This window comes from Primulina eburnea, unplaced genomic scaffold (assembly GCF_022965805.1).
Source record: "Primulina eburnea isolate SZY01 unplaced genomic scaffold, ASM2296580v1 ctg739_ERROPOS11973397, whole genome shotgun sequence".
Taxonomy (NCBI): Eukaryota; Viridiplantae; Streptophyta; class Magnoliopsida; order Lamiales; family Gesneriaceae; genus Primulina; species Primulina eburnea.
In genome coordinates, this window is record NW_027331510.1 from 1,546,799 (window position 1) to 1,574,188 (window position 27,390).

The following is a 27,390-nucleotide window of genomic DNA, read 5'->3' on the forward strand; positions in this document are numbered from 1 at the left end:
TTTCCTTGCCCGGAGGATCCAAAGAGGAGGCTTTTTAAGGAAAGACAAGAGTCTGCAAGAAAAGATGTTGAACGAGCATTTGGGGTGCTCCAAGCTCGATGGGCAATTGTCAGAGGTCCAGCTCGTTATTGGTACAGAAAAAGGTTAAAATATATTATGTTAGCATGCATTATTTTACATAACATGATTGTCGAAGATGAGGGGGTTCACGTGACAAATTGGTACAACGATGAAGGTGACGAACCCGCACAACCCGTCCAGGGCTCAAACCGAGGATTTCGTGAATATCTCCAAACAAATTCCGAAATACGTGACACTCATGTGCATCACCAACTTCGTGCCGACTTAGTTGAACATATTTGGTCAAAATACAACAACAATCCTTGAATTAGTATTTTGCATCTTCTGTTAAATTTAATTTATTTTCTTTTATTTTTATGCAAGTGTTATTTATTATTATATGTTGTATCGTTTTATTTTAGGTTTATAATAAATTTTTAATTTTAAGTAAATGACATTCATAAAGTTAAATTATTTTACGTATTAAATATATAAAAACAAATTATTATTAATATAAAATAATAATAATTTAAATTTCTTAAAAAATTTGAAATTGAATTTATTTAATGTAAAATAAGAGTAAGATGAATGAGTGGACAGCGGGACCTACAAATAATGAGTGTGAATGTTAAAATGAATGTGGGAGAATAGATGTATTAATGTAATGTGTATGTGGACCTCACGATTTTTGATGAGGTGGTGGGTGTTATAACACCCACCAATACGGATGCTCTAATTTGCAGGACTGTTGCTAAAGTTAAAGATATTTGAATAATTGACCATGTATGACCCATTTGTCAATTGCTATCACCAAGACTAAGAAGATGGTTATAATTAATTTACTTCAAATTTCTTCATGCATGATGTAGCTTCTAAAGCATTTCACCTTGCTTAATTTGCATCATAAAATCTTGCACCGAATATGAAAACTCAAATTTTATTTATTTTTATAACAAGAATCCGAACACTAGTATGCAAACCACGATAATCCACTGCACCATATTGCAAATCAATTTTTAAACCAAAAATATTCCTTACAATTTTAGATCCACAAAAGCAAATTGGGACATAGAGCACACTTTCTAAGAATTAGAATTGTCTCACTTTGACTGAATTATGCAACTTAAATTACTGTTGACCGAGTCTTCCCACCCTTAAATTCACATATTTTCCTCGACTTTCAACAGATGCAAAAACTTTTTCTGTGTTTAAAAAATGGCAATTACAAGTGATTTCAGGTTCTGGGAAGAAAGGGTGCCGATTCATCGACAAAGTTCCGGCTATTCGAGTGGCGATTATATCGAATTCGGGGTTCAAAAACACCATGATCAAGATCAATTCAGCACCACCAATTCACCTCCATTGTGGACAAAAATTGCCAGGAATTCACCACATGAAGTTAAATCTCCATTGCTGCCGCACGACCACCACCACAGCAGCTGTTTATCGCCGGCATCCCGTTCGCGAGCAATCTTGGCTGGCAAAAGAGAGCTCATGGAGATGATTAAGGACTTGCCGGAATCGTCCTTCGAGCTCTCGTTGAAAGATATCGTTGAAGATCATGCAGAAGTGAAGGAAGTGGTGGTGGTAGATGAGATCAAGGAAGCGAATCATAAAATCGGGAAAAGAATTATCCAACGTCGGAAGAATAACAACAAGAACACAAGCAGTAAAATTTGCAGAACTGAGAGCATGGAGAGTGGGGTTTTCTTGCTGAAAATGTTCCTGCCAGCGTCTTTGATCAGTTCCAAGAAGAGATCAGAATCAAGACAATGGCCCATTAATAATGGTGCTCAGCCGGCGTCCGAGGGATCAGAGAAATCACAAACCAGTTCAAAATGGTGGAAGATTACGTTTCTATTTCTACGAGATTACAAGAACAGAAGAAATATCGGCGGAAATATTAACAGTGAGATCAGTTGCCGGAAAAACAGGTTTGTGTCTTGGCTTACTTTCATCTCATTATTCTCATGCTTGGTTAAAAATTGGAATTTTCAAGTGAAGAAGTGTCAAATTCATTAAATATATGAGGCGTTAATGCAAAAAACCCGTGAAAAAATTCCTTCGACATCAACTGATAATGTTTAATGACAGAAAATATTTTCCTTGAAGATTTGGTGGCGTTACGGAGAAAATGAAAGTCAACTCCATTTAGTACTTGACTTGAGCTCAAATCATAAATGCAGCTGAATGAGCCAAGCGGGTCGGGTTGGCAAGAGCTCAGCCCACTTGACCCGATAAAAATGGTGTGATTCTAGTATAGTACAACTGTGAACTGAGTTAAGCTTGGGTTTGAAACCCGGCCCAATGTCTTGGTTATCCTGAACACCAAGAAAGAAGAAATTTTCAATAATTCAAATAAAATCTTTTTCTATGCTAAAGAAGTGATATGTTTTATTGCTATTTGTCCATTGAAATTTATGCTCAACTTCTTGGTGTGATATCATCAATATATAATTTTTGTTTAATCGATACCTAATTTTACATATCGACATTAGATATATACCTTGGAGTAATCGGAACTCGAACCGAGCCCAAAAAATCAGCCACGTATAATATACATACTCTCACTATACTGCAGATTGGTTGATGGAAGCTGCCAATGGTGGCTGTGCTTTCATAGGAAATGCAGATCGAGCGGACAAAGCGGAAATCAATTTTCATTCTCTTAATTATCAACATGTTAACGATGTACATGGTTCTACGTAAAGAACTAACATTTTTAAATTTTCATATACGTCGTTATTTGAATACAATGAAATTTCTTATTTTCGTGTAAAATTCTGTGTTAATCTGATTTAGTCAACAACACATTTAAGTAATAACCATTTATTCGACGTTATTATGGTATAAGCAAAAATTTGTGTGAGACGGTATCACAGGTCGTATTTTGTCAGATGGATCTCTTATTTGGGCCATCCATGAAAAATATTACTTTTTGCTAAGAGTATTACTTTTTATCGTGAATATAAGTAGGAATGACACGTGTCACCGATAAAGATTCTTAATATTGTCTCACAAGATACCTACTCAAAAAGACAAAAATTTGTGTGAGACGATCTCACGGGTCATATTTTATGAGACAGATATCTTATTTGGGACTTCCATGAAAAAATATTACTTTTTATTGTAAATATCGATAGGGTTGATCCGTCTCACAGATAAAGATTCGTGAGACCGTCTCACATGAGACATACTCTGATAAAAAAATATTATTTGAATGAACTTGTATTATAAATATTTAATAAGTAACGGTAATATAAAAATGTGTCTTTTATTTAAAAACTTTTTTTAATTAAATTTCATAAAACATTTAAAAAAATCTTATTAAAAAAAACATTTTAAGTTTTTTTATTTATAAAATACTAAAAATATTTATTCAAACAAAAAATTAAAAGTAATTTCTCCTTTAAGTTTTAGCCTTGTGATATAAGGAGTTTCATTGAATATATTTAGTTATGATATCTATAAAATTAAATATAATAATATGATTTTTTTTAGGATTACGAAAATTTAAAAATCTTATAAAAAACAGTAAAAATATAAATAATGATCTAATAAATAAAACATCATTTTTCTTTCAAAACAAATTCAATAAAATTCGAAATATTAACACCCATCTTATAAATAAAACATCATTTATTTTTTATTTTCTACTTTCAATCTGTTACCTTAAATTAAATAAATGCACATGTTGGGCATGTGAGCATGTCTAACTAAAGTCTAAAACTAGTACGTTGACACTGATTTACAGTAGTTGAAAATTGGTCTCAGTCTTCAGTCGTCGATTTTTTTTGTGTTCAGTCACTGTGTATTTCTTTAGTACCCCATTTCTATATGAAGTATACCACATTTCTACATAACATAGTACCACAATTTTGTAGGCAGACAATGAACTCAGATAAATATTTTGATCAACTTCCCCTTGAAACTATCTGAAAAATAGATTCTTTGATGGAAAAATAGAAATTGGGCACGTTCTTAGAGTGTTGCATCTTTCCCTGCCAGAAAAAGGTAAAAGTATATCCTGAAATTCCACTCGAGTTCTACTGAATCACTACTTTTTTGGAGTCATAAAAATTCAGAGACTCCCATTGGAGACCTTTTCTTGAATGTGTTGTCTGCTTTTGCTGAATCTTTTGCATCGCCCACTCCGAGTAGTTTGTTTATAGCTTGTTTCGTTTTCTTCTTCGTGATGGGTTTTGTTTTGCGATGATTTGACTGAGATTTTGGTGAAGAAAACCAAGAAACGGTGACAAGATTCAATAGATGAAAGATTGGTTTTTTTTTTGTTTACATTTCAATTTGCTGGAAAATGGAATCTAATGAGATTTAACAAAGTTTATTAATAATTTTTTGCTGATTTTTAATGAAAAAGAATTGCCACTTTTTCTTGCTTTTTTGTGTTATGATTGTTTCTGGTTTTGAGAGTGAACCCAGCTTTTGATTATTCTTTTGAGGCGTATAAAAGTGGGAGTCTTTTTCATGGAGTAACTTATCCACTGATTCCAGGTTAGCTGATCTTTATGATATAATAAGTTTGATGAATTTATCAGTTTTGATCTTTCTATTTTTCTGTTCTCTAAATCTTTTTCAGTTTTTTTTTTAATCAGTTGAGAATTTTATCTGATGCATTGATATCTTGGAAAGCCAAGAAACAAGCTACAATCTCACGATCATCCACAGAAGCCGAATATCGAGCCTTGGCGAGTACAACCAGTGAAATACTTTGGCTCATTCAATTACTTCGTGATTTTCAAGTCCATACCTCCTCACCAGCCACATTATTTTGTGATAGTCAATCGGCCATACACATTGCTCATAATCCCGTGTTCCATGAAAGAACCAAACATATAGAAATAGATTGCCACTTTGTTCGAAGTCGCATCCTCGATGGTTCCATCAAATTGCTGCCCATTCGCTCGGCCTCGCAACTCGCGGATATGTTCACCAAACCATTACCATCCTCCACCCTCTCGACTTTACTATCCAAGATGTCTATTAAAAACATCTATAGTACATCTTGAGGGGGGATATTAGATATACACTCACTTAGTTAGAGAGTTTCGGTTAATCAGTTAGTTAGTTAGCTAGGTGGTTAAATACATGAACACATATAAATAGCGGGATAAGCATCAAAGTCTGTAAGTTTTGATTCACTTTTCTGAATATACAAAACGTTCTCGTTCATCTCGTAATAATAACCGATGAAGCTGGCTTGGCCAAACGCGGGCTGGGTACTTGCAAGTTGTTAAGTACAGTTCTTTCCAGCTTGAACAACAACCCGCATCATTTTATAGTTTTTATAAATGAGATGAAATATTGTATTTTTATGTTATAAATTTGCCTCTTTGTTACCTTCTTGACGTAATTCGAATCAGAGTCCCATTTTTTTTTTCAAAAAAGAAATTGGATGTTATAGTAAATCAGTAGCTTATATTTTGATTACTGACACGGGACGCAAGGCTCTGAGTCCACCACATAATTTTTGCTCAAACACAGCATAATTTTGCCATGTGGAATGAGGAAATCTCACCCTATCCACATTCCTACCACACCCCTTCATCCAACTCATCTTCATCACCAGCCTAGATACCAAAATCTCTTTTACACAATTTTTACATTCTTAAAGCCTCAGCACTATTATACTGTAGCCAATTTCTACAGAAATGGCCACCATGAACTCTAGCGTTCTGGCCTGTGGCTATGCCATTTCAAGGCCGGAGATCAACCCCAAGATCAATTTGTCGCCCAGCGTGGCCACCCCGGCTCGAAAAATGCCTGTGATCAATGCCCAACAACAGGTTGAGACTAGGGACTCTGGCAGAAGATCTGCCCTTCTTGGTCTAGGCGCCACCATTTTCACCGCCTCTATATCCACTTCCTCCGCCAATGCTGGCGTAATCGATGATTATTTGGAGAAGAGCAAGGCCAACAAGGTTAGTTATCACAGCTTCAACGCTCATAATAGAATTTTATGGGATATTTTAACAAGCTTGGGGCAGGTGCAAAAGGAAATGGGGCGAATTTAGTGAATGTTATGCATGAAAACTTTGGTCGTAGGAACTGAATGACAATAAGAGACTGGCAACTAGCGGGGCGAACTTTGCTCGAGCGTACACAGTTCAGTTTGGAACATGCAAGTTCCCTGAGAACTTCACTGGCTGCCAAGATCTTGCCAAGCAAAAGGTTTGTCTGATTTGAAAAATGATCACCATCTACAAATCAAAATAGTAGATGTTGAGTAGTAATTTGTTTGATGCAGAAAGTGCCATTTCTTAGCGATGACTTGGAGTTGGAATGTGAAGGGAAAGACAAATACAAGTGTGGTTCCAACGTGTTCTGGAAATGGTGATCAGATATTGTTATATATACCTTTTTTTTCTGTATCTTTTTCCTGCATAATGTGCTACTTGTGAATTCAAGAAATAATTCTTCTCTTGATTCTTGAACTTTCATGCTGTAATTTTCTTGTAATCTTTTATTCTTTTTTTGTTACTTATTGGTAAGGTAATTATAAGTTTCATGCCGGCAGAAATCTGGAGCTATTGAGCACAAGAAACCACGAATGTTTTATTCAAACAAGTACATAAACCCACACCTCAGAATAGATTTCAGTGGGAAAAATACAAATTTCATGGATGCACGCACTTGTCGTTAATTATGCTTAGTAATTTGGACAGTGGAAGAATTGATTTTTAACGAAAGAAGCAAAGAGCCATGAGTCACGACAATGACTAGATGACTTTTTCCTAATGATTTTACTAATTTTTTTAATTAAAAAAACTAGTATTTACTATTAAATTATTGACATATTAAGATTATTTTCTAAAAAATAAACAATTAAATCATCAAAAAAAAATTGGGAGAGATCTTGTAATCAAGCCAAGAAACTTTTGCGAGTACAAACACACACATATATACACACATACATGATACGTACATATATAATTTGCAGGACTGTTGCTAAAGTTATAGATATTTGAATAATTGACCATGTATGACCCATTTGCCAATTGCTATCACCAAGACTAAGAAGATGGTTATAATTAATTTACTTCAAATTTCTCCATGCATGATGTAGCTTTTAAAGGATTTCACCTTGCTTAATTTGCATCATAATTAAATCTTGCACCGAATATGAAAACTCAAATTTTATTTATTTTTATAACGAGAATCCGAATAGTAGCATGCAAACCTACGATAATCCATCACACCATATTGCAATCAATTTTTAAACCAAAAATATTGCTTACAATTTTAGATCCACAAAAGCAAATTGGGACATAGAGCACACTTTCTAAGAATTAGAATTGTCTTCACTTTGACTGAATTATGCAACTTAAATTACTGTTGACCGAGTCTTCCCACCCTTAAATTCACATATTTTCCTCGACTTTCAATAGATGCAAAAACTTTTTCTGTGTTTAAAAAATGGCAATTACAAGTGATTTCAGGTTCTGGGAAGAAAGGGTGCCGAATCATCGACAAAGTTCCGGCTATTCGAGTGGCGATTATATCGAATTCCGGGTTCAAAAACACCAAGATCAAGATCAATTCAGCACCACCAATTCACCTCCATTGTGGACAAAAATTCCCAAGAATTCGCCACATGAAGCTAAATCTCCATTGCTGCCGCACGACCACCACCACAGCAGCTGTTTATCGCCGGCATCCCGTTCGCGAGCAATCTTGGCTGGCAAAAGAGAGCTCATGGAGATGATTAAGGACTTGCCGGAATCGTCCTTCGAGCTCTCGTTGAAAGATATCGTTGAAGATCATGCAGAAGTGAAGGAAGTGGTGGTGGTAGATGAGATCAAAGAAGCGAATCATAAAATCGGGAAAAGAATTATCCAACGTCGGAAGAATAACAACAAGAACACAAGCAGTAAAATTTGCAGAACTGAGAGCATGGAGAGTGGGGTTTTCTTGCTGAAAATGTTCCTGCCAGCGTCTTTGATCATTTCCAAGAAGAGATCAGAATCAAGAAAATGGCCCATTAATAATGGTGCTCAACCGGCGTCCGAGGGATCTGAGAAATCACAAACCAGTTCAAAATGGTGGAAGATTACGTTTCTATTCCTACGAGATTACAAGAACAGAGGAAATATCGGCGGAAATATTAACAGTGAGATCAGTTGCCGGAAAAACAGGTTTGTGTCTTGGCTTACTTTCATCTCATGCTTGGTTAAAAATTGGAATTTTCAAGTGAAGAAGTGTCAAATTCATTAAATACATGAGACGTTAGTGCAAAAAACCCGTGAAAAAATTCCTTCGACATCAACTGATCATGTTTAATGACAGAAAATATTTTCCTTGAAGATTTGGTGGTCTTACGGAGAAAATGAAAGTCAACTCCGTTTAGTACTTGACTTGAGCTCAAATCATAAATGCAGCTGAATGAGCCAAGCGGGTCGGGTTGGCAAGAGCTCAGCCCACTTGACCCGATAAAAATGGTGTGATTCTAGTATAGTACAACTGTGAACTGAGTTAAGCTTGGGTTTGAAACCCGGCCCAATGTCTTGGTTATCCTGAACACCAAGAAAGAAGAAATTTTCGATAATTCAAATAAAATCTTTTTCTATGCTAAAGAAGTGATATGTTTTATTGATATTTGTCCATTGAAATTTATGCTCAACTTCTTGGTGTGATATCATCAATATATAGTTTTTGTTTAATTGATACGTAATTTTACATATCGACATTAGATATATATCTTGGAGTAATCGGAACTCGAATCCGAGCCCAAAAAATCAGCCACATATAATATACATGCTCTCACTATACTGCAGATTGGTTGATGGAAGCTGCCAATGGTGGCTGTGCTTTCATAGGAAATGCAGATCGAGCGGACAAAGCGGAAATCAACTTTGTTTCTCTTAATTATCAAGTACATGTTAACGATGTACATGGTTCTACGTAAAGAACTAACATTTTTAAATTTTCATTTACGTCGTTAATTGAATACAATGAAATTTCTTATTTTCTTGTAAAATTCTGTGTTTATCTGATTTAGTCAACAACACGTATAAGTAATAACAATTTATTCGACGTTATTATTGTATAAGCAAAAACTTGTGTGAGACGTCTCACATATCGTATTTTGTGAGATAGATCTCTTATTTTGACCATTAATGAAAAATATTACCTTTTATGCTAAGAATATTACTTTTACTGTGAATATAGGTAGGATTGATCCGTCTCACAGATAAAAATTCCTGATATTGTCTCACAAGAGACCTATTCAAAAAGACAAAAACTTGTGTGAGACGATCTCACGGGTCGTATTTTATGAGACATATATCTTATTTGGGTTATCCATGAAAAAATATTACTTTTTATTGTGAATATCGGTAGGGTTGAACTGTCTGATAAAGATTCGTGAGACCGTCTCACAAGAGACATACTCTAATAAAAAATATTATTTGAATTAACATGTATTATAAATATTTAATAAGTAACGGTAAATAAAAATGTGTCTTTTATTTTAAAACTTTTTTTAATTAAATTTCATAAACATTTTAAAAAAATCTTATTAAATTTTTTTTTTAAGTTTTTTATTTATTTATAAAATACTAAAAATAGTTATTCAAACAAAAATTAAAAGTAATTTCTCGTTTAAGTTTTAGCCTTGTGATATAAGGAGTTTCATTTAATATATTTAGTTATGATATCTATAAAATTAAATATAATAATATGATTTTTTTTAGGATTATGAAAATTTAAAAATCTTATAAAAAACAGTAAAAATATAAATAAATAAATCTAATAAATAAAACATCATTTTTCTTTCAAAACAAATTCAATAAAATTCGAAATATTAACACCCATCTAATAAATAAAACATCATTTATTATTTTTTATTTTCTACTTTCAATCTGTTACCTTAAATTAAATAAATGCACATGTTGGGCATGTGAGCATGTCTAACTAAAGTCTAAAACTAGTACGTTGACACGGATTTACAGTAGTTGAAAATCTTTAAAACTATCTGAAAAATAGATTCTTTGATGGAAAAATAGAAATTGGGCACGTTCTTAGAGTGTTGCATCTTTCCCTGCCAGAAAAAGGTAAAAGTATATCCTGAAATTCCACTCGAGTTCTACTGAATCACTACTTTTTTCTTTATCTTCTATATCTAGAAGCTATGGAGTTATCCATCTTTCTGCTGAACCCATTAAGCTCTAGGTGCTGCAACGTTAGTATTAAATGTTTAGTTTTTATATATATGCTGTAGTTGTGGATGTTTTTACTTTGATTTTAGTTGTGGGTGTTTTTCTTGAATTTGTGGGGATTTTCGTGGATGGGTTTGTGTAAAAATAAGTAATTTGCAATTGCTTAGAATTTATGGAGTAATTGCAGTCAAAGTTGGACAATTCATGGGACTTACCAGATCTTCAATGATAGGTGGTCTAACGTTTAGAAGTTTGTGATATAGTAAGATTCTTTGCAGAATTGGTTCCATCAGGTATCTTGTTCTGTTTATTCTTTAGATTTTATGACGCGTTCCGTTGGATTCCGAGGGTTTATTGTCTGTTTGGGAGTGTGATACCTGGTATTAGACTGAAATGTGGCGAAATATCGACTTTTATGGATCGCTCCCCCACATTCTGTTGATACATAGAGTCTAAATATATGGACTGTGCGGGAAATGGTGTCATCTGTCTTGCTGTAATGAGGCTGTAGCATTATGAACGTGGATTGAATGTAAGATCCATCTCATATAGCAAGTGTCATTATAATTTAAGCAAGTTTGAACCGTTGGTTGAGGAAATTCTGTGCGCATTCAGATATCAAAATATCTGCGTTTCAAGCTATATTCATTTCTCGTGTCCAAGGATCCGGCAATTATAAGAGATGACTTGCTACTGGGGATGGCCTTTTATGCCCATACACATGTAAGTTTGAAACCAATGGAAATGTTGATGAAAACAAGAAAGAGCAAGAGCTCGCATCAGCTAGTACGTGGGAGGCGGACAAAAAATATAACTTTTGATGCCTGTGGAACATGATGTTCTCCCAAAATTGGGCAACAATGTGGCAAATATATAAGTCAGGAGGTTTATGATGGCTTAGAGTTGGACTTGATTTTAACTTGTTTCACGTGAAACCAACATGGCATATTTTCCTCAACCTTATTCTCTTTACTTTCTCATTTAAGTAGAGTTCCCCGGCCCTCTAGATTTGTTTGTTTTCTTGGAAATTGAATGTGAAAAACTACCTATTTACTTTGGCATTCATCAGATTCATTGATTCACTAATGGAGTTTCGCTTGACCAGTTTTTGGTATATATGTTAAACAATGTCCTTGGATTCTTTCTTTCTGGAAATATTATAGAATCACCTTGCTTGGAAACTGTTATTCTTCTTTGAGTCAAAAGAATTATATATGGGCCTTTTGAAGTCCTCAAAAATGGTTTGTTCAATCCAATTATTTGAGTGACTCCCTCTATTTTTTTGTATTGAACTTACCATCCTTCTTTTTGTAATCTGCATTCTAGAATAACAAATTACTTCTGAATTTCCTTTTTGCTTACTCAGCTCCAACTTTGAGGGTATGAAAGTTAGTGTACCCAGACTTCTCACTTTCAAGTCAAGATAACATATCAATTAACTATGGAAATATTTTCGTTAATGTTTTGTAAGTTGGGATAAACTTTGTTTTTTTTTTTTTAGAAATAGATGATTTTTTTAATGCGCTTCTTGTCAAGGTGCAATATTTTGTTTCTCTAAAGATCATTGCAATGTCTTCTTTTATTATTATTATTATTATTGATTTGGGAAAATGTTGAGAAACGGCTTCGGGAGATAAAAAAAAAGGTGTAAATCATGTAAAATTTGTTTAGCGAATTTTATTAAATCGTATTATGTTTGAATTGATGTTTGTGTGGATAACAATTGGGTGAGACTTTTTATATTTTAAAATATAGTATATTTCTTTATTAAATTTTATAAAGTAGTATAGTATTTTGGGGAATTGATGAATAGGTGAATTGATGGAATAATTATGCTGGCAACGCTAGGAGAATTAGGTTTGGGTAACTATAAACTACTATTGTGCAAATATTTCTCATTTTGTGTTGAGACATCTCTAAGTGTAATTCGCATATCTCAGACAGTCCTTTAAAATTGTCTATGCAGACCTATTCTGCTATCAAGTTGGAAACAACTGCATCTAAAATGGGCAACAGTGAATCATCACCTGACGAGCCCTTTGAAAATCATCCGGATCAACCAAATTCAAATGTAGGATACATAGTTAGTACCCATAATCGACCTCCATCTCCAGAACATCCTAGAAGCTCAACACAGACTACTCATCAGCATCATCCTCAAGCTTATACAGGAGCTTCAGTAAATGATAGTCATAGCAAGAAACGGCACACTGCATATATAGCGGATACTTACGACTCATTGGAAGAGGTACACATTTGCTTCAGTTGTCATTATATTAAATTTTATCTTAGCTATAGTAAATAGCAACGGTAAGAATCTTGTATATGTTTTGAAAAATGATTTTTTTTGAAAATGTATTGGAAAAATAAATGTATGTTTAGTTTTGTTCTTATGAAAAAACAGCATTATAGCGATCATATTGTGTAAGATTTTGTATTATATGAAATACTGAAATCAAAACACACATGCACTCTGTTTTAATTGCTTTGAAGTTTACAACCACTTTTTCATGACTGTTATTCCCCATTTTTTGCCTGTTCATGGATCAAGAAAACATGACCACAGTTTGGGTGTAACTAAGATGTGCTAATATGTTTCCAGGTTATCAATGCATTAAGAGAAGCTGGCTTGGAATCATCAAATTTAATTCTTGGTATCGACTTTACGAAGAGCAATGAGTGGACAGGTTGATTCAGTTACAAACAACTTCTTTTTTTCTTGTTTTTTTGTGCGTGGTGGGATCTGATTACTTGTGAGAACCATCTAACTTGAGAAGATTGTAGGAAAGGATTCTTTCAACAGGAGAAGCCTCCATGCAATTGGTAGCACACCCAATCCGTATGAACAAGCCATTTCAATCATTGGGCGGACTTTATCTCCCTTCGATGATGACAATTTGATACCTTGTTTTGGATTTGGTGATGGTCAGTGTTATTTCTTAACTGTAATAAAATTTATGAGATCGGTACGCTTACTCTTTTTTTTAAAAAAAATGCAGCAACAACCCATGATCAATATGCCTTCAGCTTTTATCCAGATCATCGACCATGTAATGGATTTGAAGAAGCACTTGCACGATATAAAGAAATTCTTCCTTTTTTAAACTTATCTGGTAATGATCATAATTTTTCCTTGATAGTTGTGTTTAATCCCACCAGTGGTGTGTATTTTTCTTGTCTGGAATCAGATAATGTTGCTTTCTGGATGATCAATGGCATGGAACATAGTGTGGAATTGGCGTTTGTTAACTTGTATTTGGCTATTATTACGAGTTTGTACTTGTGATTTCACATTTTTTTTCTTAATCAATTTTAGAGTTGGTTGAATCTAGCTCAAAGGACTCGTAAAAGTTTAGAGAGATAAATCAACCTTGTTGAATTTTCCAACCTTTTCTTGGTACAAGAGGGTAAATTGAATTGATTTTGATCTATGTATCTCGTCTTCTTTGGTTACCTGATGTAGGTCCAACCTCATTTGCTCCAGTAATTGATGCTGCAATTGATATCGTGGAGAAGAGCAATTTTCAGTATCACGTCCTTGTTATCATTGCTGACGGACAGGTTCACTTTTTTTCTTTTATGCTGTTGATTCTGAACTTTATGATGCACTTAGAAAAACCATTTCATATATCTTTGGGTACAAAAACTCTGCCCTCCTGCCATGGAAGTTTTGGATAGTTGAAAAATGGCATCCTTTGTGGTAGGCATTAGCACTTACTCTGGTTACCATTCTGGAGGGCTGCAAGTGTAATGTTCGCGTAACTGCAGGAAGTTTAGTTATCTTCATTCAAATTCTCTGGTAAAATTTCTGTATTCAAGGAGTAACTTAGAGGTCTGGTATGAACTTAGGTTACTCGGAGTAGTGATACACCACCTGGAAGGTTTAGTCCTCAGGAACAGGCAACTATCAACTCTATAGTCACTGCAAGGTAAATGACTTTATGAATGATAATTGTAGGCTGATCGCACTTGAACAAATTTAATTCATACAGTGTTCCTCACTCATGTACGCCATGGCCTTTCAATTACAGTGAATATCCTCTTTCGATCATTCTTGTTGGTGTGGGGGATGGTCCTTGGTATGCGATGAAAGAATTTGATGATTACATTCCTCAACGAGCATTTGACAATTTCCAGGTACCAAGAAATGCTAGAAAATGGTGATTTTCAATTACCAATGATGTGCAATCTGTGAGGTGGTCTTACATATTATGTTGTTCACACTATTTATCAATTATGTGATAGTTTGATTGATATTTTGGTACCAAATCTAAAGGAAACTTGAAATAATTGTGAAAACTTCTGTTTGTATCTAATATCGGTTTCACTCAAATTGTGATGCAGTTTGTGAACTTCACAAATATTATGTCTGGGCACTCAAATATAGAGAAAAAGGAAACAGCTTTCGCACTTGCTGCTCTCATGGAAATTCCATCACAATATCGAACATCAACGACCCTTCACACCAAGGAGTAAGACGCTATTGAGAAATTCTATTTCTAACAAAATTGTGTGAAATAAACATAAGGCACCCCCTTGAAATCGTTTAGGAGTTAAGACTTTCGTACCTTCTGTTTCTTGGATCAAACCTACCATATTGTAGTTTCTCATTTCTTTCTTGGTAACCTTTGGCAAATTAAGTAGTAATCTAAGCAAATGAGAAAGCAAATCATTTGGCATATTCATTGCCACCTTCAAGAACCTTGGTCATAGACTAATGATGGTTTTAGTTGTGCCACACGTTCCCTTTTTCAGAATTATTTTTCATGATTATAAAATTGTGATTGTTTTTAAAAAATTTCTTTGTGAAGCAAAAAAATTGCAGGTCCTGGGAGACGACCCTTACCTCCTCCACGCAGAGTATTAGATCATGATAATGCTATTAAGTCATCTTCGCATTCGTCGAGCTTAGAAGCTGTTGAATCGAGATCAGTAGATGAGCAAGTAAACTATTTCCCTTAAACTATAGCCACCGATATTTGTTCTATGCCTTTTTTGGGGTGAGGGAGGAAGGTTGTTCTGTTTTTTCTAATTTATTTTTAAAATATCGTTTGTTAATTTCTATGCCAAGGTCTGCCCAATCTGCTTGACAAATTCAAGGAACATGGCTTTTGGGTGCGGCCATATGGTGAGAATCGATTGCTGATTATACTTGAATTAAATGTCTACCACTAATGTGAAGCCTGATTCTTCCATAGTTTTTCATGGGGACTTTAAACTTGCATGTGTGTTGTCATCACTAAAATCAACACTTCATATTTGAGTTCTACGCCTTTAAGATCAAATTGGAACTCTTGAGAAATGGATTACATCATATAGAGACAGAAAAAGTCTTTTAAACTTGTCGACAATGATTTTACATGCCACTTTCATAACTGCAGAAAGTAAGGTGTTTTGGAAAAACCTACAATTTATGTGAAATAATTTAGTTGGACCTGACTTCCTAGGCTGAATACCGTCTAGCAACCTCTACTGCCATTTATCAAAACAGTCCTAGATCGTGTAATGAAGGGGTTTGAGTCTGAGGTCTCATATGAAGGACTGAGTATGTACAAGAGAAACTCGTAAAACAAACACCATATTCGATACAGCCCAGAGACTTCTTTGTGCTATATGTGTGATATTTTAATCGGGATTATGTGGAATATTTCAGACATGCAAGGACTGTGGTGCTTCCATATCTTCCTGCCCTTTGTGCCGCCAGCCCATAACTGCCCGTATAAGACTGTATTCTTGAAGGCTAAAGCTCCAGGAATTTACAGCTCGCTCTTGTGTACACATATGTTGCTTGTAAATGGAATGGTATGCTTGTCATTATGTATCAGTGTATAATATTTAAAATATTTAGATGTGATTACACTTCTGTTTTATGAATATATTGTTGGAAGAGATGAGCTTTCTATAAAAATTGTGGCTTGAATTTTATAAGCATTGGAAGACGTTGAAATTGAATTATCCTACGTCTTAGACATCAACCGAAGATAGCTTTTCTATATAAATCAAATATCCTATTTAATGAGTAGATTTTAGTTTGTGTGAAAATAACTCATCCAAAGGTGTAGAAAATTTACTTCTCTTTACCAATACGTATCTATGCGATTTTTTTAAGCAAGTGTTGTGTGATTTAATTACTTGAGTGATGTACCTTAATTCATAAAAACTAATTGATTATAGATTCAGATAAATGCTTTAAACAAAAGCTGCATGATGAATTTTTGATGGATTTATGAAAAAATATATTATTTTTTATTATAAATATATATCAGATCGACCGGTCTAATGAATAATCTCATAAAATACCGCGAACAATATTTGATTCGCTAATATTGCTTACGGCTTAATGCATAATGTTTAAGATGACTAGGTATCGAGTTGAAGACCGAACCAATTCAAAAAATAAAATTTAGTTTGAATATCTAAAGAACATTTTTAAATAAAGGTTGAAGTCGTGTCACAAATTAAAATTACATCTTTGGCTAAATCTAAAATCTTTGTATCCAAGGCTGTTATGAAATGCGACTCTCCACGAAGAACAATATTTGTTTGGTTTTTGGTTTCCTCGTTTTTGGGATAGTTCGTTGGCCGACAAAGTGGAGTGATGCCGCGCGATATATCTCGGTCACCGTCGTACTCGCGGCGGCGATATTCTCGGTCACCCGTCGGCCACCGCTACTCCAACCAGCGCAGCACCCGCCGTGATCGTACCCGATCTCCTCGCAGTAGGTCGGCGTTTGCTACTTACCTTTTGTTTTACCCGAATTTCCCGATTCTTCAATGCCTCGAATAGTACTCTGTTTCTCACTGCAATTACATTTCAGTGGCTCTATGGTGTTGAAATGTTGTCGAGTTATCATTTCCTAATATGATGACTATGCTAATTGCTGGTGTTATTTTCACGAAGGTGGAAATGCTTTGCTTTGGGAAAGAATGATTTTTTACAGTTAAAATTGTGAATGAAATTACTTCTGAACGAAGTTAGCTACTTTATGAAGTTCGGTGTTATGACAATTGCGAAAGAATTCATCTCATTCTTTTGTTGATTTTATCATATTTAACGTGACTAAGTAGGTGTAGGGACAAAATACCCGTTTTTACCATAATAATTATGACTGTGGCAGGCGAAAAAGCCGCTCCCCTGCTTCGAGGCATAGGAAGAGCCGGTCACCAACACCAAAGCGCCACCGGAGACGCAGAAGTCGAAGTTCATCTTTGTCCCCTTCGACAAGATCTCGTAGTGCAAGTTTAACATCAGCTGAGAGAAAGGCTGTCAATTTCAAATTGAAAAAGGAGGAAGAAGAAAGGATACGGTAAAAAACAGTTTCTCTTTGGGTCTTTTAGTAAGGGATTTTTTTTTTGTTATCTGCTTGCACAGGCAACATGTTCAAGGTCAACGTTCAATGACTTTTCATTATTTGTAAGTTGAAGTAGAGGGGTGAGGTGTTCGTTTGTCTTTGTTCTGATAAATTTATTTCTGTAAAGATAAATTTAGGAGCTTCTGTGTAAGATGCAGCCTGTTAGATGACTGTAGTTTATTACAAGTCACACTGTGTCATTCTATTTTATATGTTCTTGAGTGTAAGAAATTTGGCTGTTGGCCAAAGTTTTTCATGTTATAACGTGGCATTTGTGAGTTAAGTTTATCCGTGCATGCAGAATGCAGCATGAGGCAGAGCTGAAACAATTAGAAGAAGAAACTGCGATGAGAGTGGAGGAAGAAATTCGTAAAAGGGTCGAGGAGAAATTGGGTTCTGAAGAGGTCAGGTTAGAAATTGAAAGACGAATTGAAGAAGGTCGAAAGAAGCTCTTTGATGATGCTAAAGCTCAACTTGAAAGAGAAAAGGAAGCAGCTCTTGCTGAGTCAAGGCAGAAAGAAGTAAGCTCCTTCAGCCCAGCTTACGCATAATTTTTTTTTCCATTTTAAAAAAAATCATTTTTAACTAACAATATATGATTCATTTAACGTGGTATGTACAATATTGCATAAGGCTTGTTCTTTGGAAGCTTTTTTATGGTACTGGATCTGTGTTGTAATGTTTGGGCTAACCGGCATTAGCCTGTACAAATTTATGGATTTGTAGAGGATGCAGTTCCACCCATTATATATTTAGATTCTACTATACTGTATTTGTTGCCAACTGAATAATGCTTAAATTCTAATATAATTCATACCACCTGATTGACATTCTGGTAAACTAATCACTAATTTTTGCAATGGCTCCAGTGTCTTGCGATTTTACTGTGACCTCTACTTCGTTAAAATCTGAAGATTTTAATTTTCAGTTCCCATTTTGGTGTCATTTTAATTTTCAATTCCCATTTTGGTGTCATATTAATCTTCTACGTCAATGCATCAAAGTGTATGTTCGTTGTGAGTGTTCACTGCACTACATTCATGCTAGTATCATATTTCAATCACGATTTATCCTACATGAAGTGTGATCCACAAAAATTAGTCTGATTCCCGATTTTTCATGGACGTGGTGTTTTTATGCCAACAGGAACAAGCTCGGAAGGAGAGGGAAGAGCTTGATAAGATGCTGGAAGAGAATCGCAGAAGAGTAGAAGAGGCTCAAACGAGGGATGCCCTGGAACTGCAGCGCAAAGAGGAAGAAAGACTGAGGGAGTTGGAATTGATTCAAAGACAAAAGGAAGAGGCTGCTCGAAGGAGGAAGATCGAAGAGGAGGAAGAACATTTGAACCAGACTACGTTATTGGGTAAGAGCAAGTCTCGAGCAAAACTGATCGGTCTATAAACCGGCGTTGGTCATTCAAACAGGTTTTAAAACAAGCAGGGCAGACTTTACAGATGTACTCCTTAAACATTGTTTTTTCACAAGCGATGTTTCTGTTTTCTGGGATGCGTACATTATCATGGACTATTGTGTTATTTCGAGTGCAAGACTAAGCAAGTTTTTAGTTTTAGCAGTTTCTTTCGGGACAAGGTTAGAAGTTAGTGCTTTGAGACTCATTGCAAAGGATTGGTTTAAGGTTCAAGAAAAAGGAGGTTCCTGGCACGTACTTATTTAGGAGGGGTGCGCCAAGTATTACTTAATATTTGTAATACATAGTGATCAATATTATAATATTTGTGTGAAGGAAACTTGGTGCCATTCCAAAACATTTTATATTTCTCTGGAACCCATAAAGAGAGGCATTTGGATCTGCACTAGGCGATGCTGTAGGGTCGTTGGATTATTTGTAATACATAGTTTAACTTAAATAAATAAATAAAAAACTCCTAATGGTAACGCGATTTCTTTCTAGCTACTTGATGTCCAATCTCATACACTTGTATTATCTATGAGGTTCACGATAATTACGCTTTCTTCCTCACGCTAATCACACTTGAACCAAACGTGTACGCCGGCGTGCGCAGCTTAAATCGCTAAATTATTACCAAATACGTAATATAAACCTGTGATGCGTGTATATAATGCAGTCTATTTTTTTTTATTAAAATGAAAAATCACCAAATTTTTTTTTTATGATTTTTGTTGAATTAATAATATGGCATGCAATGAATTGGTAAGATAGTGCAGAGACTGGCGAATTTTGAAATCAAATTTGGGTAGTTTTTGGTGGTTTTTAATTTGGTTTTATTATATTGTCACAGACATCAATCACTGGCAAGATATTTGGGCAATCGGATAATAGAATTAGCCATTATAATTCATGCCATTCTCCCCACCCCTGATGCTTATATATACTTCAACTCCATACCAACTTTGTACAACAAGATTACTTCCAAGAAAATATGTCTTCTCTTCGATATTCTGGCATCTCCTCAGTCTCATTAAATCTACTAATTCTTGCTGCAACACTTCTTGTTTCCCCGACCCTTTCCACGTCTAGACATGCATCACTTCATCACCCCCATGCGATCGATACTGGGTTTCAAGTACCCCTAAGACGAGTCGATTCCGGGAAATCCTTCACCAAGTTCGAGCTCTTACGACGTGCAATGGGTCGGGAAAAACAGAGGATGGAACAGCTTCAAGCTATGGTCGTGTCTGCATCAGATCACCATGCTAATGACTTCGGGTCCCCTATTCATGCAGGAGAAGGCGAGTTTTTAATGGAACTCTCTATTGGAACTCCACCAGTATCTTTTTCAGCTATACTCGACACGGGAAGTGATCTGGTCTGGACCCAATGCCAGCCCTGCAAACGATGTTTCCCTCAAACAACCCCGATTTTCGATTCCGCAAAATCTACTTCGTTCACTTACTTGCCTTGTTCCAGCAAGCTTTGCAGCGCACTGCCCTCGTCTTCTTGCGATGATGGACAAAGCTGCCAGTATACATATTTGTATGGTGATTATTCGAGTACCAAAGGTGTCATGGGGGTCGAAACGTTTACATTTGACAATGTTTCAGTCCCAAAAATTGGATTCGGCTGTGGTTTCGTTAACGACGGGAGTGGATTTGACCAAGGGGCGGGGCTGGTGGGGCTGGGCCGCGGAGATCTCTCCCTTATTTCCCAACTCAACGTAACAAAATTTTCCTATTGTTTAGCATCATTCGATTCAAACAAACCCGGCATGCTTCAAATAGGGTCCTTGGGTAAAGAACTTACAATGGAACCATTAAACAAAGCAACCCCTTTGATCAAAAACCCATCTTCACCTACGTTTTACTATCTTTCCTTACAAGGAATAACAGTCGGGCACACGCGATTGAACATTGAGAAATCGAATTTCCAAATCCAAGAAGATGGAACTGGTGGCATGATCATTGATACAGGCACAACCATTACCTATCTCCCGAGAAATGCATACTATCTTGTTAAGAATGCGTTCGTTTCGCAAATGAAATTACCCGTAGACAAATCTCCTTATGGAAAAGTGTTTGATCTTTGTTTCATCCTACCGACGTCAAATGGTACTGCTAGTATTGATATTGAGGTACCGAGAATGGTGTTCCATTTTGAGGGGGTAGACTTGGAGTTGCCGGAGAAGAACTACTTCGTGGCAGATAGGAGCGGAGTGGCGTGTCTGGCTATGGGGAGTTCGAATGGTATATCGATTTTTGGGAACTTTCAGCAGCAAGATTTGTTGGTGGTGCATGATCTTGTTAAGGAGACTGTAGGTTTTGTGCCAACAAAGTGCGATCAAGCCATAACAAATGTTGGTTGAAATATTATTTTTTATTTCATAAAATAAATGGATATTTAAAAACAGAATAAAATTTACATAATTTAAAAACAATTATTAAAAATAACACACATAATTGAAATAACACTCATAATTAAAAAGGTTTAGAGGATATTATTGAAGAATCATTCCAAAGATTTTAAGTACTAATCATCTTTTCCAAAATCTTCTCGATAAAGCTCGGGAAATCTATGGTTACCATGCAACCGGCCCGCTAAGGCTCCCGTGCCCCGCCAACGATTTTCTGCATCTCCGGTGGAGGATGGAGAAAGAAAACACCGCCGCCAACTTCAGACTTCTTCTCTCATTTACTGTTGTTAATAAACTATTTTTGCAAGTGTCGAATTTGAATCGGGGCTTACACAAACAGGTGCTTTTCGAATTAGTTTTAAAAGATTTGGCAAATATATAGTTCCTTATATTTCTAATATTGATTTTTACTGAAAGTATTTTCGAAGAAATATATAAAATACTAATTTATATAATGAGCGAGAGGGAGACCACAAATCTCCAAAAGTTTGGGATTCGAAGGATGATCATTTGACTTAGGCCAAATAAAAATATTTCAAAACCAAAGAACGAACAATGCGTTTCTCAAGTAATAAAATAGCATTGCCCCCTTAGAGATTTCAAAAAGTTGAAATTGTGAGCAATAAAGACAAAAAGGGGAAAATGAACCCGATCCGTCAGCACCACATGAGTCGATCCGAAAATATCGGGTTAAGGTTGAGATTTTTGGGTTTTGGGGCCATATCAAATTGAACTCGAAAGCTATCCGAAAAAAATAATCGGGTTTAAATCAACCCAAGTTGGCCCAAGTTTGTTTTTATACAGGATTGAGAAATATTGATTTTATTTTTATATATTGTAAGTTTTAAAAAAATATTATATATTGATATAATAAAATTTCACCATTTAATATTTATTTTATAAAATTTTGATTTTTTTAAATAATTATTTATTTTTTATAATAAATATACTTTAAATTTTCATCAAGGATTTTCAAATTTAAATTATATAAACGAAATTTTGTTACTTTCAAATTTTTAAATTAAAATATTTCTATTATTATTATTATTATTTGTTATAAATTTTTATTTAATTATTTTATTAAAAAATCGAGTTAATCGGATTAATTGGGTACTTATTTGGGTCGATCATTTTCGTGTTGATCCGTGTCCGGGTCAAATTTTTTTTACTAGTATCTTACATCAACTCAACCAACTCGAATTGACACTTATACATAAAAAAAAAAAAAAAAAAAAAAGCAAAATGGAAATAAGTATCGGTATGTTTTGCGACGACAAGCTTCACGTTTCATCAATCTTGATGATTATAATTTTTTAGTTTTTTGTTTGATAGATATAAATATTCGTTTATTTTTCATAATATAAATCAAGAAATCAATATTTTTTGGATAATAATGAAGTGGAACTCAAAAGAAAAGTCGACACATTTATGTCACCTGATTCACACTACTGTATTGCCTGTTTATTGTGATACATCCATCCGCACTATTTATGAATTTCAAGGGGGCTTGCATCTCTATATCTCAATATGGTAGTTAAATGTATGCTTCTTCCACATATCTTCATCTAAATACTTTTCATAAAAGCATACTTCACCACTTGTTTTCAGAACTACAGAAGAGGTGCTTCTCGTCCCGTATTGCCCCTGCAAGTTAGAAACGGAACTTAAGAGACCTATCTAAGGCAAGGAAACTTAAGCTTGCGAAGATGTGAAATGTGAATTGATAAGTTCAAGTTACCAAAGGTGTATCAACATTGATGAAAATGGCACTTAAATGGTATTCAAACTCTGGAGGATAAATATGAGGTAGTTTGCTTTCTTCATCCTTAGTTGTGTCATTCATTAGTTTTTCGCTTATCTCCTCGATCGAAATCTCAGAGTCACCGTATTTGATTACAGCGTCCTCAAAAGAACATAGCAACCTCTGAGCCTACAGTGCAAGAATCAAAAGTACCACTGGATAAATTACACCACTCATCTATTTTAAGAATTACAACGTAATTGTTCTCAAGTGAGAAAACATCCAAAAAATCCAAAGAGGACATATGACAAAAATGGGGAAAAGATTCAGACAGGAAAACTGTAAGCCACAAGGAAATCATACAATAGCCACGAGATTTTGCGAGGGTAGCTTGACATGAGAAAGGAAAAGATACCAGATCATTAAACATGAAATTGTGTTAGGGTAGCTTGACATGAGAATTGACAAGATACTTGATTGTAAAACATGAATCAGCGCAGGTCCTCACCTATGAAGGCATGGAAAAGAAACACTGTTGGCAATGATTGCAGAAGAAAATTGATTTTTTAAGTTAAATTCAAAGTTGCACGAGCTGAAAATTACTGAAAACCAAGCATGCCGCGAGGTGTTTTGTTTTGTAACCTTGGTCAAATTTTTTTTTAAAAAATAGTCTCATGTAGTGTATTTGTTCACTACATGGGGGGCTATTTTTTTAAAAAAAAATTTGACCAAGTCTATTTCCCCAAATATTCCGCATGCCAAGGGTTTAACACCTCTTACAGAGTAATTGACCCTTCGTACTAAACCTTGTAATGGATATGTTCAGATTTGAGAACCAACTGTAAGTGTAAAAACAACCTATATCAAATAACTAAATGTAAATTGCTATTCAAACAATTAGAATGCTAGCTCCTGAATCATAAGAACTGCAACAGTGCTCTCTACAACCTAAAGTGCAAGCAATTAAATAGTGAATACTTCGGCAAATCCTTGTGTTTGGAACTTAAGTCATTGTGAATCATACATGAAATATTTCAATCAGTGAACAATCAACGTCAACTGCCACAACTAAGTAAATGCCTTAAACGATACTATGCTAGATTAATGTACCACTAAAGTCAACCGCCATCATCAGATTGTTAGATCGATTGTCGCCGGTCAAAACATCCCCACCACCGTCAGTCATCAGCCAAATCCTCACAGAAACCATCAAAGCGGTGACACGAATAATCGCGTCTATATACAATTACAAAATCCTCATTTCTACCCCTCTAAAGGTCAAATTTGATTCATTTGATTAGAGGTTTCAAAAAGAGAATTCAGAGGACCTTTTCACAAGCAGGAGACCGAAGTACATAAATGATGGTATGTATCAGGTAGGGAATATATATTCCAAACATATCAGTTCTGAATGAAATTGTATTACCATCTGAGCAGTAGAAGATCATCTTACCTTAGGCCATGGCGTGTCTAATTTTGCATTTGACAGAACGTGAATGCCAGAAGAAACCTCAACGATAGATAGACCACAATCTTTTGGCCTGTTGGTTATGTAAATCATACTCATAGAGCAAAGATCAGCCACTATCAGATTAAACCCACCATACAAATCCGTTTCACCTGCAAGTTCCTCGGCAAATTCTTTGGGACTCTTTTTACCCTACAGAAAGTTCAAACCACAGCTATCATAAGAAGCGGATTCCGATATTTTGAGACTCACAAAGCATGAACTTTGAAGGAAAAAAAATTATTCGGAGAACCTAAAACAATTAAAAGGGTATCATAAAGAAACACAAACATTGAACAGAGATTTGTATTGTCCCCTTCTGCTCTTTGAAGGATGGATGAATAATAACATGAAAACAAATCAAATACCTTCAAGTAGCGAACAGGTAGATCACCTCTACTTTTGGCAAGTGAATTCGTCCGTATTTCCCTCACATTAGTGAGAAACACAAGTTTCCCATCTCTTGAACAAGCCAACCAGGTCCCACCTGCTCGCTCATCTCTCCCTCCAAGTATTTCGCCGTCATCCCACCACCCCAAGGGCGTCGTAGGGCTGAGATTGAAATAGAAAGCGAGTAAAAATCTTATCTTTGAAAAACCATGATCAAAATTTGTCCGTTCAAATCCTTACCGATCGTGATATTCGTCTCGATTGAGCAAAAGGAGGAATGGGTAGAGCGGGTGAGATTTCCAGATGAACACCGCTATGCACATGATCTTTGGTTTGCAGGATGAGCGGGTGCTGCATTTTTCAGGCCATAATTCTAATAACATCTTGTTTCTCTCAAGTAATTGTACGTATAAAAGAAAGTGAGAGCAGTTCGTTTACACAGTGAAATGTTGTAATGATGAGCAGATGATTGATGTTAAGTTATAAATTTGAATCGAAATTTGCTATATTATTTATATATTATATATGTCATTTGATCTAAAAAGAAATTTGGTTACTTTTTTTAATGTAAAAATATTGGTTTTATGTGCGGTAATTTGAGATAATAAATATGAAAATAAAAAATATATTGGACATCGAGATTTAATAAATATGAAAATAAAAAAATATATTGGATACTGAGATTTACGTGTAAAACACTTAAAAATTATTATGGTAAAAACAATGGGTAAGATGACAAAAATTCTACTATAATATTTTATGGCTATGTGTTTCTAAAGAGAACACAATCTCTTAATACAAGAGAAAAACACATAAAAAATATTATAGAACTAAGCACTCAGATACTATAAACTGAGAAAAAACTCGAGAATTGGATGCATTGAAATGACGAATGATGCATTTAACCAATGTGAACCCTTCGTCTGCCGAACTAAACGTGTTCAAAATGTTCTTTGGCACATCTCTTTCAATGCTTGTCTGCCACATATTTCTGCCGACAAAAAAGACAACAAGATGCAAAATGAAAAAGAAATTCGATGTTTTTACGGAATTGTGGAGTTCTCTCTTTTTCAGGAGTTTCAAGAAACTGTGTATCATATAACTTCATCGTCATTGTTTTTTCCCTGAAGCAGAAGATGTAAATTTGGCTCCCCAATGGTGGAAAGATGAGTCAATGGTACTTAAGAAGGCAGTGATTGTGTTTTCCTTTTTCACATGAGAGATTCTCAACCATTGTTATGGACTTCATGTATTGTTACTCTTTCTGTATTGCGTTTTAAATACATGCAGTTCAATGTAAAGAGACAGATTCAATTAAGTTCCGATTTGGTGCAAATGATCGTAGGACCATCAGTATGTTAGAAGCTGTCAACTTCTACAGATCTCCTCCAGATTACTACATTTTCGCAAAGCTAATAGCTCAAGTTTGGGGAAATGGTCGCTTGATATATTCCACTGTACAATCCTAGTTCGTCCAGTTTCAAGAACTTGGGCTGTTGAAACTCGTGGTCACTGGTGTCCCATTTCATCCTTTAAGGAAACAACTAGTTTCAAGACCTCAAGATGCGACAATCTCCCAATCATCGAAATTTCTATCCAAGAAAGTTTGAATTTATGTAGAGCTCGTTTTCTCGGAGCAAGAGGAAACTGAGCATGTATTGTAACCAATCCAAATTACAGATTGAGTGATTTGAGCTGTGTAAGGAAGTCTATCACGGGATACATTCGAGATGGATGCTGATAACAAAGAGGATTTTAATATAACAAGATATGAAAAAAAATCTCAAAATTTCATTATTCATATCACTATTTTAAATATAAACAAAATTAATCCGTCTCAAGAATAAACTGTCGCACAAGAAAATACTCTTATTAAAAATCTTGGAAGAATGGTTTGAGATAAAGTTGGACATCAATTAAAATTACCAAATATAATACTAATTATTTAGAATTTTTAAAATATTATAATATAAAAAGAAATTTGAATAACATCATATTGTGCTTTGAATCTACATTATTTGGTTATTCTTTATACTAATGCATGGACAATAAACGTTATATGTTCATATAATATATATTTTTTGAAATAAAAAATTATTTTAATAAATTTGAATTTAATTATAAATTTTGCTTCAAAGTTAGGATAATGTGATAGTGGTTACTGTTAGGATAATAGGGTAGTGAGAAGAGAATGTGAGAAGTCTCTGAGTGAAGAATTTACTCTTTTTTTTTTTTTGCATCTTTATTATTACAAATCTTGGAAGAATAATAAAATATAAATTTAGACATAATTTAATTTTTCTAGGTTAACTTGGATTGATGAATTTTAAAGCTA

At 34.9% G+C, this 27,390-nt stretch overlaps 7 protein-coding genes across 16 annotated transcripts; 6 read left to right on the top strand and 1 right to left on the bottom strand.

Annotated features, from left to right (window-relative positions):
* Nucleotides 1-1,208: 1,208 nt before the first annotated feature.
* Nucleotides 1,209-2,790, top strand: LOC140821997 (uncharacterized). Of its 2 annotated transcripts, none has more exons than XM_073182701.1 (2): nucleotides 1,209-1,994; nucleotides 2,642-2,790. In XM_073182701.1, the coding sequence occupies exons 1-2, from the start codon at nucleotides 1,276-1,278 to the stop codon at nucleotides 2,730-2,732; spliced, it is 810 nt and encodes a 269-aa protein (XP_073038802.1). In that variant the 5' UTR covers nucleotides 1,209-1,275; the 3' UTR covers nucleotides 2,733-2,790. The 2 variants fall into 2 exon arrangements, with proteins under 2 accessions (XP_073038802.1, XP_073038803.1); XM_073182702.1 differs by lacking the exon at nucleotides 2,642-2,790 and adding an exon at nucleotides 2,155-2,502.
* Nucleotides 2,791-5,680: 2,890 nt separating this feature from the next.
* Nucleotides 5,681-6,512, top strand: LOC140822088 (photosystem I reaction center subunit N, chloroplastic-like). The gene is made up of 3 exons (XM_073182812.1): nucleotides 5,681-5,999; nucleotides 6,124-6,249; nucleotides 6,326-6,512. Exons 1-3 carry the CDS (start codon nucleotides 5,730-5,732, stop codon nucleotides 6,413-6,415), a joined length of 486 nt encoding a protein of 161 aa, XP_073038913.1. The 5' UTR covers nucleotides 5,681-5,729; the 3' UTR covers nucleotides 6,416-6,512.
* A 952-nt stretch (nucleotides 6,513-7,464) lies between these two features.
* Nucleotides 7,465-9,049, top strand: LOC140822008 (uncharacterized). Its single transcript, XM_073182716.1, has 2 exons — nucleotides 7,465-8,213; nucleotides 8,853-9,049. Exons 1-2 carry the CDS (start codon nucleotides 7,495-7,497, stop codon nucleotides 8,941-8,943), a joined length of 810 nt encoding a protein of 269 aa, XP_073038817.1. The 5' UTR covers nucleotides 7,465-7,494; the 3' UTR covers nucleotides 8,944-9,049.
* A 937-nt stretch (nucleotides 9,050-9,986) lies between these two features.
* On the top strand, nucleotides 9,987-16,187 carry LOC140821741 (E3 ubiquitin-protein ligase RGLG3-like). Of its 9 annotated transcripts, none has more exons than XM_073182318.1 (13): nucleotides 10,047-10,130; nucleotides 12,049-12,092; nucleotides 12,202-12,483; nucleotides 12,838-12,922; nucleotides 13,020-13,160; nucleotides 13,235-13,348; nucleotides 13,699-13,796; nucleotides 14,085-14,164; nucleotides 14,267-14,372; nucleotides 14,580-14,707; nucleotides 15,047-15,179; nucleotides 15,307-15,363; nucleotides 15,889-16,187. In XM_073182318.1, the coding sequence occupies exons 3-13, from the start codon at nucleotides 12,241-12,243 to the stop codon at nucleotides 15,970-15,972; spliced, it is 1,269 nt and encodes a 422-aa protein (XP_073038419.1). In that variant the 5' UTR covers nucleotides 10,047-10,130; nucleotides 12,049-12,092; nucleotides 12,202-12,240; the 3' UTR covers nucleotides 15,973-16,187. The 9 variants fall into 9 exon arrangements, 8 of the variants coding, with proteins under 8 accessions (XP_073038415.1, XP_073038419.1, XP_073038420.1 ...); XM_073182319.1 differs by having other exon boundaries at nucleotides 10,059-10,130; nucleotides 12,049-12,098; XM_073182316.1 differs by lacking the exons at nucleotides 10,047-10,130; nucleotides 12,049-12,092 and adding exons at nucleotides 10,144-10,159; nucleotides 10,203-10,248.
* Nucleotides 16,188-16,714: 527 nt separating this feature from the next.
* Nucleotides 16,715-19,157, top strand: LOC140821935 (uncharacterized). Its single transcript, XM_073182619.1, has 4 exons — nucleotides 16,715-16,958; nucleotides 17,354-17,542; nucleotides 17,889-18,108; nucleotides 18,734-19,157. The coding sequence occupies exons 1-4, from the start codon at nucleotides 16,834-16,836 to the stop codon at nucleotides 18,986-18,988; spliced, it is 789 nt and encodes a 262-aa protein (XP_073038720.1). The 5' UTR covers nucleotides 16,715-16,833; the 3' UTR covers nucleotides 18,989-19,157.
* Nucleotides 19,158-19,951: 794 nt separating this feature from the next.
* Nucleotides 19,952-21,384, top strand: LOC140821934 (aspartic proteinase nepenthesin-1-like). Its single transcript, XM_073182618.1, has one exon. It carries the CDS (start codon nucleotides 19,990-19,992, stop codon nucleotides 21,367-21,369), a length of 1,380 nt encoding a protein of 459 aa, XP_073038719.1. The 5' UTR covers nucleotides 19,952-19,989; the 3' UTR covers nucleotides 21,370-21,384.
* A 1,374-nt stretch (nucleotides 21,385-22,758) lies between these two features.
* LOC140822111 (uncharacterized) lies at nucleotides 22,759-25,509 on the bottom strand. The gene is made up of 5 exons (XM_073182849.1): nucleotides 25,296-25,509; nucleotides 25,034-25,217; nucleotides 24,612-24,818; nucleotides 23,156-23,347; nucleotides 22,759-23,061 (listed from the first exon to the last, which is right to left on the bottom strand). The coding sequence occupies exons 1-5, from the start codon at nucleotides 25,436-25,438 to the stop codon at nucleotides 22,933-22,935; spliced, it is 855 nt and encodes a 284-aa protein (XP_073038950.1). The 5' UTR covers nucleotides 25,439-25,509; the 3' UTR covers nucleotides 22,759-22,932.
* Nucleotides 25,510-27,390: the final 1,881 nt, after the last annotated feature.